This window comes from Photinus pyralis, unplaced genomic scaffold, assembly GCF_008802855.1.
Source record: "Photinus pyralis isolate 1611_PpyrPB1 unplaced genomic scaffold, Ppyr1.3 Ppyr1.4_LG3b, whole genome shotgun sequence".
In the NCBI taxonomy this organism is placed as follows: domain Eukaryota; kingdom Metazoa; phylum Arthropoda; class Insecta; order Coleoptera; family Lampyridae; genus Photinus; species Photinus pyralis.
In genome coordinates, this window is record NW_022170510.1 from 506,141 (window position 1) to 520,096 (window position 13,956).

The 13,956-nt window shown below is 35.6% G+C and overlaps 3 protein-coding genes across 5 annotated transcripts in view; 1 reads left to right on the top strand and 2 right to left on the bottom strand.

Moving 5' to 3' along the window:
* LOC116166700 (protein O-mannosyl-transferase TMTC1-like) overlaps positions 1-13,956 on the bottom strand; it is a 435,955-nt gene that overhangs the window by 17,968 nt on the left and 404,031 nt on the right. The gene's annotated exons all lie outside the window — the stretch shown is intronic.
* LOC116166703 (putative RNA-binding protein Luc7-like 2) lies at positions 1,431-6,156 on the top strand. 2 transcript variants are annotated; one of them, XM_031481780.1, is made up of 7 exons: positions 1,431-1,622; positions 1,681-1,775; positions 3,401-3,499; positions 3,551-3,769; positions 5,357-5,569; positions 5,618-5,820; positions 5,868-6,156. In XM_031481780.1, exons 1-7 carry the CDS (start codon positions 1,562-1,564, stop codon positions 5,965-5,967), a joined length of 990 nt encoding a protein of 329 aa, XP_031337640.1. In that variant the 5' UTR covers positions 1,431-1,561; the 3' UTR covers positions 5,968-6,156. The 2 variants fall into 2 exon arrangements, with proteins under 2 accessions (XP_031337640.1, XP_031337642.1); XM_031481782.1 differs by lacking the exon at positions 1,431-1,622 and having other exon boundaries at positions 1,908-3,499.
* Positions 11,590-13,849, bottom strand: LOC116166702 (rab GTPase-binding effector protein 1-like). The gene is made up of 7 exons (XM_031481779.1): positions 13,165-13,849; positions 12,703-13,112; positions 12,540-12,633; positions 12,360-12,493; positions 12,189-12,312; positions 12,019-12,135; positions 11,590-11,969 (listed from the first exon to the last, which is right to left on the bottom strand). The coding sequence occupies exons 2-7, from the start codon at positions 13,029-13,031 to the stop codon at positions 11,688-11,690; spliced, it is 1,080 nt and encodes a 359-aa protein (XP_031337639.1). The 5' UTR covers positions 13,032-13,112; positions 13,165-13,849; the 3' UTR covers positions 11,590-11,687.

Genomic DNA, 13,956 nt, shown 5'->3' on the forward strand with positions numbered 1-13,956 from the left:
TGTTTGTTAATCCGGCCCGATAAGCGTAACCATTACAAAAAAGTAGCGCGCGCCTCGATTTATAAGCGCGTCTTGCGTGATTTGTTCCGCTCGCGTGAGGGTTTGAGATCTCAGCATTGAGACCTCTGCTCGAAATGGACCTGATTCGTAGATAAACAGGTCCGCTTCGTGTTGTAAACACACACATATTAAAATTTCTGTGTTTTAAAATTTAATGTTTTCCCTCGCGAATAATTCTCACTTTAAAAAATCGAGTAGCTCAAAATGGCGTAGCCAATCTACGTATATACTTAGTACCTAGACGATAATTGTTGCACCATGTGCCGTGTGTAAATTACAACTTTTTGCAAGCTAAAAATTTTACACACTCCTTTGAGGTAAATTAATCAACAGTTTGTACTATTTTCTAAAACAATGTTCACATAAATTCAAATTTTTTACAGAAGTATGTTTTTGTTTTGATTACATGCTCTTGACAAAAAGTAATATTCATATAAATTTTGATCTTTCTTTTAATACAGTGGAAATAATATATGGAAATTACCGATTCGTTTGATGTATGTACTGAATTGTTGTTTGTAAAGTAAAACAGTCACGGGGTGACAAAAGCAAATAAGTTACAACACCTAATTCCGTGATTATGTTCGACATTAAACTACAGTCTCGAAACCCCGAACGAGAGGCGAGTTACATATCATGGGAGCAAGATTCTGCTAATAAAAACTCTTCAGTTTAGAATCTATGTGAGATATATGAGTTGCGATTCACTGATTTCCACATATATGTTGTAAGATTGAATTTGCCCAACAAGGCCATGTAATTTTCCATCTTGCTCTTAACAAAAGGATTTTATTGCACCAAAGATAAGTCACATCATGTGTACTTCACACCCTTTCAGAACTTACCTACATCATTATTAAACAAACTGTTCATAATTTTAGTTTTTTTTTACGTTCCTTCCCAACCGTTGTTTACAACTAACGTAAGGGGGTCCTGCCTTAGATGTTTGATCACGTGCTAGTTTTCAAATTTAAGCAGGATCTTGTTTAGTTTTGGAAGGAAGTCATTTGGGTGGCCATTTTTAAACGTTGCCAGGTTGAGTTTATTTCAGTGTTCTTGTAGTGTGAAGTTTGCGTAGAACCTGGGGTTTAAGTGCACTACATGCTTCAGGATTGATTTTTTTTCCGTACATCTCGACACCGAGCCGCTGTAAACTTGATTTCTGTTTAATTGGGAAGTGCGAATCACCAATCTGAAACAATCTACAGTTCATACTGGGCGACGCGTTGGAAACATTTCGGCCAGTTAAACGGGAATTGTGTGAAAAACACAGCTCATGTTAATTTCTTACGAAACGTCTTGTAGATGATTCTCAGTTGGAATTAGTGAATTTGAGTTATAATGTTGGTAACATGTTTTGGTGTTGTCAGTATTGTTGCGGTGATGCAACTTCACGATCATTGTGATAGTGGTGTTGGATTTTGTAAACGCCATTGTTATTAAAACATATTGATCGTAAGCGTAATTTGAAGGATTAATTTCTCAATAGAAATTATTAATCATGACGGCACACGATCAAATGCGTGCAATGTTAGACCAGCTAATGGGAACTGGACGCAACGGTAAACTTTTAAAGCACCTCGACATGTCCTTCATTTTAATTCTGAAAAATATTTTCAGGCGAAACAAACAAGTTCCATGTAAGATTTAATGACCCTAAGGTGTGCAAATCGTTTTTGTTAAGCTGTTGCCCGCATGAAATTTTGTCATCAACGGTAAGACCTCAATTTATCTCTTATACTTAGATCCTTTTCCTGATTATCATTCATACAGTTGAAAACGAAGAGATCAAAAACACAAATATAAAAATAAAAATCTATGAACTAATTATCCAACTGTATTTTCAGAAACATCTCAGTTTTCTATTATTACATGAAGATAGGTGTTAGATTTTGTAAGTACAATTACGTACGTATGCAAAAGTATTTCAATAATTAGGTTATCACTTGGCTATTCAAAAATGTGTAACGTTATGACGAGTAAATAAATGGTACTGATTATTCGACGAAGGACTCTCGGCTTAATAAAATGATTATGACATTTATCAAAGTTCGCGTTAAAAGATTTCGGATCATTACCATTTTTGTTACTCTTTATATTCACAACGACTTGGAAGGTGTGGCAAACGTTTCCTTTATACTGTCCTCATAAAGGTTTGGTAAGTAATTCAATATAAACGTAGAAGGCATATTTCATTGGAACTAGGAAAATCGTGCATCTAAAATATCACTTTGTGAGTATACTGGGTTAACATTATTTATCACATTTAGATCAGGTTCCACAAAGAGAAGGCTGTCGGGATATAATTTTACGGTCTATAATCTACACATCAAGTTCTCTCTCATTCGAAGCGATTTATTCCTTAGTGTAATACTGTTTGGATATTATAACATCATACATGTAAATAAAAATGGTGATTGAAACAAATAATAATCAGAGTGTGCAAGAGAAAATTTTGTTTTTCATGGCATGCTTAAAAATGTTTTTTTGATTTTGTTTGCAAAAAAATGCCAATGCTAAGCATCACAGATTTCTAATGAAGGTCTTATTGCATTTTCTGACACAGAGGTTAGAGGCTAAGTTGTGTTGTTTATAGATCTTTCGTAATTGTAATTCAAGTTTTGAGAAAAATTGCTGTTTTTGTGGAATCTGAAAATATGCAAAATCATAATCGTAAGGAGTTTTATCAATACACTTTCATGAATGGTGTGTTCACAATGACAAATTATTTGTTACCTGTTGTATCTTCCCTGTTAAAAATTAAAAAATCCACGAAGACAAGATGTTTCTCATCATTATTGGCGGCGTACACAATCAGATTTTTGAGGAAATGAACTTAAATACTTGTAAGTTTATTGTTTATATTTTATTACTTTCTTATTTTCATTTGTTAAACTGCCGCATATCGAGTAGTGCCTATATACCTTCAGTTTTATTTTTCATGTACGTGTTTAAAAAGAGCATGATCGTAATGGAAAATTTGTTTCTTTGAGTTTTTGTTTTAAGAAATGGTGTTATGTAAAATCAGAGTAAGTATGTTTGGAGAAAACTTCAAGGCCGTAATAAAAACAGTAGGGTACAATAAATCCATGACTACCTATAAATAAAATTGAACTGCGTGACCATCTTCAAGTGGTGGAAACATGTTTACGATCAATAGAAAAGTTGAATGCTTATAGACGTAATGCATGATTGCGAATTATTTTTTTATCTTGAATCGATGGACAACGGTGAAATAATGTACAATCTGTGAACCCCAAAATTCTTTGTAGCGATTAAGTATGCATTGGTCACATTATTATGTAACCAAATCATTTCTTGGTGTTTGTTATGTTAACAGCGGATGGATCTAGGGGAATGTCCCAAAATTCATGACTTGGCTTTGAGAGCAGATTTTGAAAAAGCACAGTCTCATAAGGATTATTTTTACGATCTTGACGTAAGTATATTAAAAGTTGCTCTGTGCGCGTCTGTACAGTAGGTGTTTAAGGCGATGGAGCATCTTCAAGCGTTTATCAGCGATTGTGACCGACGCACCGAAGCCGCCAAGCAAAGACTCGCAGAAACACAGGAGGAACTGTCAGCGGAAGTTGCCGTCAAGGCCAACAATGTGCACGAACTCGCCGAACAGATTGGTCAGAAACTTGCTAAAGCCGAACAGCTGGGAGAGGAGGGATTTGTCGAAGAAAGTATGAAGCTCATGGAAGAAGTAAGATTTCTCCGTCACTTTTTATTAATAATAATAATAATGTTTGTTTTACTTTGTTACGGTACACGATGTACAGGATGGCCAAATAGGAATGCGAGGTACTGTATCTGGGAACCTGTCCATCGTAGAGGCTTGCGGTAAAAAAATTTATTACTAAAACGGCCACGAAAAAAACCTGGAAAATATTTTTAAGTGTCTGCAATGGCCGCTAGGGGGCGTAAGTGCAATCTGGAATCTAAAAAAGTGATTTTTCTGTGAATTCCGTCATATTAACCTAACAAAAAAATTTCCGGTCTTTGATGCTGACGATAATCTGAACCTTTTTTGTTTGACAATTTTTCCTGTATCTCTAAAAATGAAGTGGTGGGGGGTATTCAAAGGTTTCCGTAAAGAACACCCTGTGTCTTCGAAACGACTGAGCCGATTGTAACAAACTCGGGTTAATTGAAAAGAGTTATTCTTCAGCTACAAATATTATACTATTTGAAGTTTTGTTCGTTTCACATATCGCCGCTTGAGGGCTTTTTTCGACATTCGACAGAAATGGTTCATTTTCTCAAAAAAATTAAATGCGCGGATTTGATTTTTTTTTCATGAAAAAGTAGCTAAATGATGGCTAAACAAGCTCGCGAAAAGTGCGTCTCGATATCTTGTTCCTAACCTAAAATTTAGGCCAAAGAAAATTTTATACCCTCAAAATTTTATTTTTTTAAGCTAATTATTTTTCTTATATAATTTGTTGCCCTAAGGTGGATCGATTTAAAAAAGGAAGCTTTTAATACCGCCGTAAATGCTCGAAATGCTGGCCATCACGATATAAAAATATATATATATATATCTCAAGATATCGAGATGCTGTTTTTGCGAACTTGTTTAGGCATCATTTAGCTTCTTTTTCATGAAAAAAAATCGAACCAATGCATTTAATTTTTTTGAGAAAATGAACCATTTCTGTCAGAATGTCGAAAAAAGCCCTCAAGCGGCGATATGTGAAACTAACAAAACTTCAAATAGTATAATATTTGTAGCTGAAGAATAGCTCTTTTGAACCAACCCGAGTTTGTTTAAATCGGATCAGCCATTTCGAAGATACAGGGTGTTCTTTACGGCAACCTTTGAATACCCCCCACCACTTCATTTTTAGAGATACAGGAAAAATTGTCAAACAAAAATTGTTCAGATTATCGTCAACTTCAAAGACCGGAAATTTTTTTGTTAGGTTAATATAGCGGAATTCATAGAAACATCACTTTTTTAGATTCCAGATTGCAGTTACGCCCCCTAGCGGCCATTTCAGAAACTTAAAAATATTTTCCAGGTTTTGCTAGTGGCCGTTTTAGTAATAAATTTTTTTACCGCAAGCCTGTACGATGGACATGTTCCCAGATACAGTACCTCGCATTTTTAGTTGGCCACTCTGTACAACAATAGTAGGCAGTAATTGTCATGCATAAAAACAATAATAAACACAAAAGTACATAATAAAAACCATGATGATGTGTTTTGGGTTGACTTATATAACTCAATGCTCAAAATATTCTTTTAGGTTGTAAGAATGTTAAACGCTAATATTGTATTGTTGATTAGGTTGACGAATTTAGAAAGAAAAAATTGGAGGCCGAACAAGAATATCGAAACTCCATGCCCGCGAGCAGCTACCAACAGCAAAAGCTTAGAGTTTGTGAAGTATGCTCCGCCTACTTGGGCATTCATGATAACGACCGGCGTCTCGCGGATCATTTTGGCGGAAAATTGCATCTTGGTTTTATTAAAATCAGGGAGAAGCTGATAGAATTGGAGGTATTTAGCCTAAGCGCATCAATTGTTTTTTATAGTTTGCTGCTCTAGGCTACGGCAGAAAAGCGAAAGGAAGAGAAGCGGAAGTCGATGAGGGACCGAGATCGCGATTTTGAAAGGGAAGAAAGATATCGTGAGCGGCACAGGGAACAGTACGTCGGCGGTCGTGAACTGGATCGGCGCTCTAAGAGGCATCGTTCCAAGTCTCGCGAAAGGAATCGTCATACTGAAAAAGACAAGGATCGCGATAATAGGTCGGTATTGCGATGTCGTCGTCTAAATAATTGATGATTTGTTGCAGAAGTCGCCCTTACAGATCTAGATCCAGAAGTCGAGATCGCAATCGTCGCTCACATTCGCGTCACTCCAACTCGAGTGATAAGAAACGTGACAGGGATTAAGGGAGTGGTTCAGATGCTGTAAGTTATTCTAATTATTAATTGCACCATTTGGGTTGCTTTGAAGTTGTAAATCGTAATATTATAAATAATCAATTATGTGAATTCAATTGACTTGCAAGTTTCTGAAATATTTAGTTCTTAAAGATTTGTTTTTTTTTAAAAACTTGAATAAATATATAATTGAACAAATTTTATTTTGTAATAAGAGGTAATACACAAAAGTATCCCTTGGTCATACGTTGGAGAAGTGATATATGTTTATCAAATGTTAGATGTATTTAAATAGGTATTTTTTGTATGAAAATATTTATTATTTAAATGCATTTTCAATATTTTCGAGGTAGTTAAGTATGTTACCTTTCATAATGTATTTAATTTACACTTCACGATGAATCAAAAGGTTTTGTGAAGGAACCACATATTGTAAATTATATCTATACTGCATTCATTATAAGAAGGTAGTAGATGGCGCTGTGTTTGAAGATCGACACACACAGGAAAAATATAAAACGGCACCAAATTATTGTAAAATAGAAATATTCAGCAGTGCGAACAAAAATAAATCTTTCACAAAAACAACTTATGACGCTTCGGCAGTTTACTTGGCAACATAAAGTACCTTGCAAAATTCACCAGTCGTTTTATGTTTCATTGTAATACTGACTCGTGTTTTAACTAATCACAGTGAAGGTCAAAGCTTCCCTATGCTTTTTACCGCTACCTTCTTAAAATGAATACAGTATAGTACAACAACTTTTCTTTTATAAATAATAACACTGCATATACTTGATGACAATCCATTTCTTTTGTTGAGACATTCCATTAGTGTAGAAACCCGCCCATGGAGGGTCCCGCACAATTCTCTAAAGTGTTCTAGAACTGCAGAAGTGGGTCAGGTGAGATCGAACAGAAAAAAAACCAGCATTTTTTACTAACGGGCCGCAGTTTCTGTTTCTCCTTTAAGTATTTCTTAATTTTTCACATATAAATATTTTTGTTATTTCAATATCACAACAGTAGTTGCTCTTATTCATAAGATTTCTAGAGGTTTTGGAGACCTGGCAATAGGTATAGGTCTAATAAACCCCTTACATAGTGACTTATCTAAAATGGTTTTGTGATTTTCACAAGCAATGGATGGGTTTGGCGACTAGTGAAGTATTTTTGAATTACTGTAGCTAATAAAGACACCACAATTAAGTAAACGCGTGTTACGTACTTACTCAACCAAATTTAGGAATTAAAAAGAACAGAAAATAAAAGGTAAGGATTACATATTCGGTCAGCGGAAGGTTACAAGAAACAACTGTCAACAATGCATGGCACTCTAAGCGACAGCGTCATTAATAGCAGGCAGTTTAAAATTCAACATATGGATGGTCCACCCTTTATTTCTGATGCCCGAAATGAATGTAGATTTGAATTTTATGGCCACGTTTATTAACATTCTGTATATTTGGTTATTGGCATTTTTGAAAAGAAATCTTATTTTTCATTAGGTGTAGGTAGTAGGCTTTGGAATCGTTTTATTTGGAATGTCAAATATCAAACAGTCAGTGTTGTGACATATCTAGATACCTACTTGTAGTTAGATACCGTAACTAGATACTTTGGAAAAAAATGTAACGATATCTAACTATAAGGCAGAACGCTCATCGAGGTGACGTGACATATGACAAGTGATCTGATAGTGATAACTTTTAATGTTCGATTGGTGAGCGCATATATATACCAATATATTTATATTAGTTCCATATTTTGTGACGTTTCACTTGTCACGTTGAGCGTCATGTCACCTTGGTGAGCGTTCCACCGAAAAGGCCCTGGAATTGAGTTTAAACAAAATTTATATCTGACAGTTTATTGTTTAAAATGCTGATAATTATTTTGAAACGGGGATACCATTCTTTTAAGTTTATGATCAGATATACCAAATCGTATAGATACCTCATTCACAAAGAATATTCAGAATAAACTGAGATATGCTAGAAAAACCGAAATTTGCCGATTTTGTTTTTACTTTTTTGTGATGTTATTTGAATACATACAAAAAAATAAAAAAATGACTTTCTCATTGCCACTTTTTGAGATCTACAAGCTACAGTTGGGAGATTCAGTAGCATCTTTTAATTACGAATACGATGTACCGCACACAAAAAAAAGTTGGAATTTGGAAACTGTTGGTTTCAACAGGATGGTGCACCCGCGCACAAACCCAAATCGTGCGAGAATACCTATTGACCAAATTTCTCCGATAAGGGCGTTGTGAGCGGGTGCACCATCATGTTGAAACCAAACATTAGTAATAAAAAATGCTACTCCATACCGTGTGTACCTTTTCTACGGGCCATATAAAACAGGTATAAATTGTGCACAACTCTTGTGCAGACAACGCGCACTTTTTTAACCGAAATAGCTTTTGTTTTGACATCACCAATGGGTACATTTCTTGCAGTCTCAATCGCGTTTGTGAGTACCCTCTTCCGACAATCCGTTATTGTTGGGGTATAAGGGAATATACCCGATCACGATAAGAGGTTGAGGAGGAGGGCTATGGTTGGTAGAAATTAATTCCTTTCGTTGAGACCTTTCATTAGAGTACCATAAAGGATAAAACTAGTTCCACTTCCCCCTCCACCCCGTACTTTGATAAGAGGACAGAAAGAAGGACAGTAGTGGTAGAAAACGGTTCCTTCCGTTGAGCTTTAATTAGAATACAATGAGATAAAATTAAGATTTAACCCCCCCAGGCCCCGTCGCTCACTCGTTTCCCCTTAAATTCCTCTCCCCCTCCGATTTCTAAAGTTTAACTTGGCACCACTAAAGGCATTCGTATGCAAAATCTGAGACCAATTGGTTGTCTATAATAATAATAATAATAATTGTATTTATTATTCAACAGAAAATATTTCCAGTAACAGAACAATATAAAAATTTAGTATAAACTGCAGTGTAAGAAATATCAAAATATCACACAAGAGAAAAAAATAAAAATAAAATAATAGTATAAAACATTATAGAAAAAAAAGAGTGAAGAGACAGAGTATGTTAATTAAATTAATAATTTGCAGATGCCATGAGCGGAAGAAAACCTAGAAATCAAGGGAAATGAGTAAGTGATTGGAATAATAATAATAATAATAATAATGTCTTTTATTAATTACACATCTTGCAACAAAATTTATAACAGAAAAAAAAATTATATTTATCGTGTAACTAATTGGGCGAAGTTCAGATGACAGTATTGAAACCCACTGCCTCTGCTCTTCCATTTAACCCAGTATATTACTTACATTATAAAGGGGATGAAACATGGCTTCTAATTATAAATAATAAAAAAAAATAAAATTAATGAATTATTTACCCACAAGTAAAACTTAGTATAGTAGGAAGCGGGCTTGAGTTGATATCGCAGCGGTGACAGATGTCCATGTAAAAGTTATGCACGTTTTACTTTCAAAAACAGCATCTCGGGGGAATAATTCGTGGGGGAGTCCCCCTTTTAGACAGCGAAATTTGATGGCCGTGTGACATACCTTCAAGGTATAGAGCTACCTACTGCAAGAAATTCCAGGACTCTAAGACCATTCCCCTAGAAGTAGTTCGAAACGGCAGAAGTGGGTCCGGACGGACGGACAAAACGCAAACAATAGCACATTTTTTTTAATTCTTCAAAAATGCGTGGAAGATGATTTGATAACCGAAACGTAACGTTGTATTGAAAATTCCTCAACAGTGTCTTGTAGATAACGTTAACGGCAAAAAATCGAGACGAAATCGGCAATTTCCGGTTTTTCTGGCATATCTTCGGCATTCATCGGAATTTTCTAGTTTTGATTAAAGCATGATAACAACTCTTTAATTACGCATCTTTTCTCTAATTTGTCGCGTCGCGTAGTATGCTTTCGGAGACCCCAGGTATACAGGGTGTTCCTTAAACACATGCTAATATTTAAGGGGGCGATTCTTGGACCTATTTTTAGAAAAAAAACTTCCTATGAACGTATGTTCTAAACGTTTTAATTTTTTAGATAGGTACATGATGGTAAAATTTTAAAAAAATCAGTTTTTTAATAATAAAGATTTTCATTTTTCATTTTCTCTACCAACGGCGTCCGTACGGCTTTTGCATTGAATATTTTTGGAGAAAAAAATACTATGCCACTGCTTTCTCTTAAAATAAAATTAATTTTTTTAAATCCTCATTCAAATTTGATCTTCTGGCTTTGTCCAACGCATGGTTTTCGCTTGAAAAATAATCGTTTTACTTCAGGATCGATTTCCTAAAAATAAGGGAAAACCATGTGTCGGACACGCAAAAACCAGATCAAATTTGCTAAAAAATGAATGAGGATTTAAGAAATAAATTTTATTTTAAAAGAAAGCAGTGGCGTAGTATTTTTTTCTCCAAAAATATTCAATGCAAAACCCGTACGGGCGCCACTGGTAAAGAAAATAATTTGCAGATCAGAAAATGTATCTTGATGCATAGAAGACATGTACCAAATTTCATAAAGATGTCTACAATATATTAATTCTGTTATTATTAAAAAAACTGTTTTTTTTTAAACTTTACCACCCAGTATATCAAAAATTAAAACGTTCATAGGAAGTTTTTGTCTTAAAATGGGTCCAAGAATCACGCTCTTTAAGCAACACCCTGTATTTATCATGTTCTAAAAATATTCAAAATAAATGGAGAATAGTCTTCTCAGAATATCTGAGATATTATCCCCATTCCCATATCCCTATAGTATATCCAAAGAGTACATGTTCAAATATATCTTTTCGAATATTCCAGAAATATGCAATGTTATCTGGAGTTGCCAACTGCGGGCCTTTCTTTCGAGGAACAAACTCCTTAATAGAGGATCTTCCTGAAGTTCAAAAACTCGGTAAGATCCTTTTGAAAGACCCAGAGCAAAAAGTGGGAACACTACCGAGACTGTAAGGATACATTGAGCGAATAAGCAAAAAGGACATTGCATGTCTGTGGAAGTAGAAGGGCTTTTGTGTACATGGGGTTTGATAATACTGTACTGTGCACTAATTATTTATTGTAACTCTCTTGTTCTGGGCCTTTAACAGGCTTTTGCCCAATATGGCGGCCTGCCATGCCAGGAAGCAGCTAGGTAAAGTACAGAGACATCTGTCTGGGAGTCACTGGAGCCATGAAATCCACGCCAACTTTGACCATGAAGGTAGTTCTGGGACTAGAGCCTTTTTACACTTAGCTGTGGATGTAGAGGCTTCGGTATGGCTCAACGAGCTTATGTGGGTTACAGGTCCCTAATGAAAAAATCCCGTTCGGCTCAGTCAATCAGGTGCAGGTAGATTTCTATAATTGTCCGCCATTTTGTTCCAATATGGCGGAATTGGCTGATTTATGAGTTACACGAAACCTTAAAGTTTGGTCGAAATCGGTTTATAATTAAGAAAGTTAGAGTGTTTCTTGGAAGTGATATATACCTACAAACATATTTATATACTGGTACCATTACAATAGGTAGACGAAATCTACCTAAAGGGAACAGGCATGGACACATATGGTGATCGACCGAGAGTTGACATCAGCTTCTCCTCCAGGCTCCCCTAATAGAATAGACAGGCATCGATAAAGAATACTGGCGAACAAATTCATTTATTGCACAAAATAAAACGTCAACTAGATATTTTTATAACAAATACATACTCATTTGTAATTAATAACGCAATGGACTTTAATCGGGAGAATGAGGAACTTCTGTACTAAAATATGGAGCCGATGATTTAACTAGCAGTGTATGACACACATCACAAACTTTCGACGGTCTTTGATTAGGACCACTACAAACAGTATGATTTAAACAAGGTAAACAAAATATCTGCCCGCAATGTCTGCAATGCTGTTTTTTTCGTTTAGTCACATTAAACATTGATCGACAAGACGGACAGTCCTCCACATCTTCCTCGTGCTGCCACCGAACTTGGGTGTCCGCATCTCGAATCTTCTCTAACTGAACCTGTTAACACGCACAGTAAAAAATTATAACAAAAAAAGTCGCAATTAACCTGGAGGCTTTGAGAGAGACGAACGAAATCCTTTTGCACAGTTTCACTGTTGTCCAATTCCTGCTGCAACGATGCAACTCTCGATTTTAGTTCGTTGTTCTGATCTTCCAATAGATTCTTAACATATAAACAACCAAATCATAATTCAATTTCATTAACATACACGTTACCTTTTCGCCGGATAGTTCATCAATTTGTGCCAGAGTTGCTTGATGAATTTTGTCTAGTGATTTTAATTTATCCTGTGTGGACAGTAACCTCTGCTTTTCCGCTTCCAATTGCTCAGTTTGGTCTCTAAAATGTTTGCTACACTACACGAATTCGTTTCTAACATCACCTACTTTAACATGGTAATTTCATCTTTCAAAAGTAAATTATCAGATCTCAAAATGTCGACTTCCTCCTCGACAACTTCTTTTGCAATTTTTGCGATGATTAACTCTTGATGCCCTCTGAGAATCAGTTCTTGTAAATCCTACGTACAAATGAAAACTTATTGGGACGCAATATCCAGGTCTTACCTCTACAACATTGGGCAAATTAATCGCTTCGCTTTGTAATTGTTGGGAGTGAACGCTGTACTTTCCCACAAGATCCTCATTTTCCCTTTGTAATCTGCATAAGTTAACGTAATTTAAAAAAATCAATCAACGAAAACAGCTGAAACTATGAGATTTTTCTTACTTTTCTAGTTCATGCTGAACTTTTTCCCTCTCGTTAGTAATCACTGTTAATTGTTGTCTAACCTCGACCATAGTGTGTTTAAACACATCTTGCAGTTCCTTTAGATCCTGTTCGGCACAATCAGTTCTGGTAGTTAACTCTGCGACTTGAAGTTTATGTTGTTCTTTTTTTTCGTTCCATTTCTCCTCAATTTCCTCTCGAAAACCTATCTCTTTTAATAGCTCCTCCCGATGCCTGTCCACCGCCTTTTCGGCCCTTAGCAATTTAAGCTTTATGTCTTCGGTATGCTTTTGTTCTTTAACTAGTTCGGTTTCGTAATTACTGCACATGTCGCATTGCGCGATGGCTGTGTGACGCCCCTCAAACGAGGTGTTTGTGGCAGTTGCGTGTAAACTGGGATTTGCGGAGGTCTAGTGTAAAATCATTATGGGAAATAGTTAGTTGTTTTTCAAACAATATTACCTCAACTCCGGTATGTTTACATTGACATTTTTGAAGTAGATCGTCCGCACTGCGCAGCTTATCTTTGAGGGCTTTAATTTCTTCTTCCAAAGGAACAAGAAGAGATCGCAATACTTCGACATCTTCCTGTGCCTAATAGCAAACACATTAGACAGACATTAAACATCTACTATAGTCACGTGTAATATTAAGAAATAAGTCATCAAATTAATGTCATATTATTTACTCGTTGTGATATAGGGAGGGGTTTCAGCATGTCGAATGTAACATATATCTCTGCTACTGAATTGGGTTCCTGTAAACATAGCTAATAGTCAGAGGGACAAAAGTGAGAAGCTAAGAACATAAGCGGTTCCACTTTTGTGTATAAACAGTTACGCTTAGTCCGTCTGGTAAACTGTTTTTCAAATATACAGGGTGAACATTTTTGTATTTTTCCTAAATCACAATCTCCGTTTTGAACACTGGGAAATCAGACCTAGTGCTTTAAAGGTTCAATCTTCTTAGGTCGCTTTCTGTAAATGCAAAGCTTTCCCAAACAAGTGTAATTTAAGGTACTTATGCTACCAAATCTATTCCATTTTTTTTAATCGCAGCATTGTTTGAAATTTTGAAGAATGTACAAATTTAAGACTTTGTTCATAAGATTCCTCTTATTCATACATCGCCAACAGCATTTCATATTCTTTGCAATAGGCTTTACTGTATTTTGTAAATAGCACCTTTTCTTCTGCTTTGCAACAAACCATTTTTTTTCTGAAGACAATGATTTTAATAAAGCTGAAGTGACAT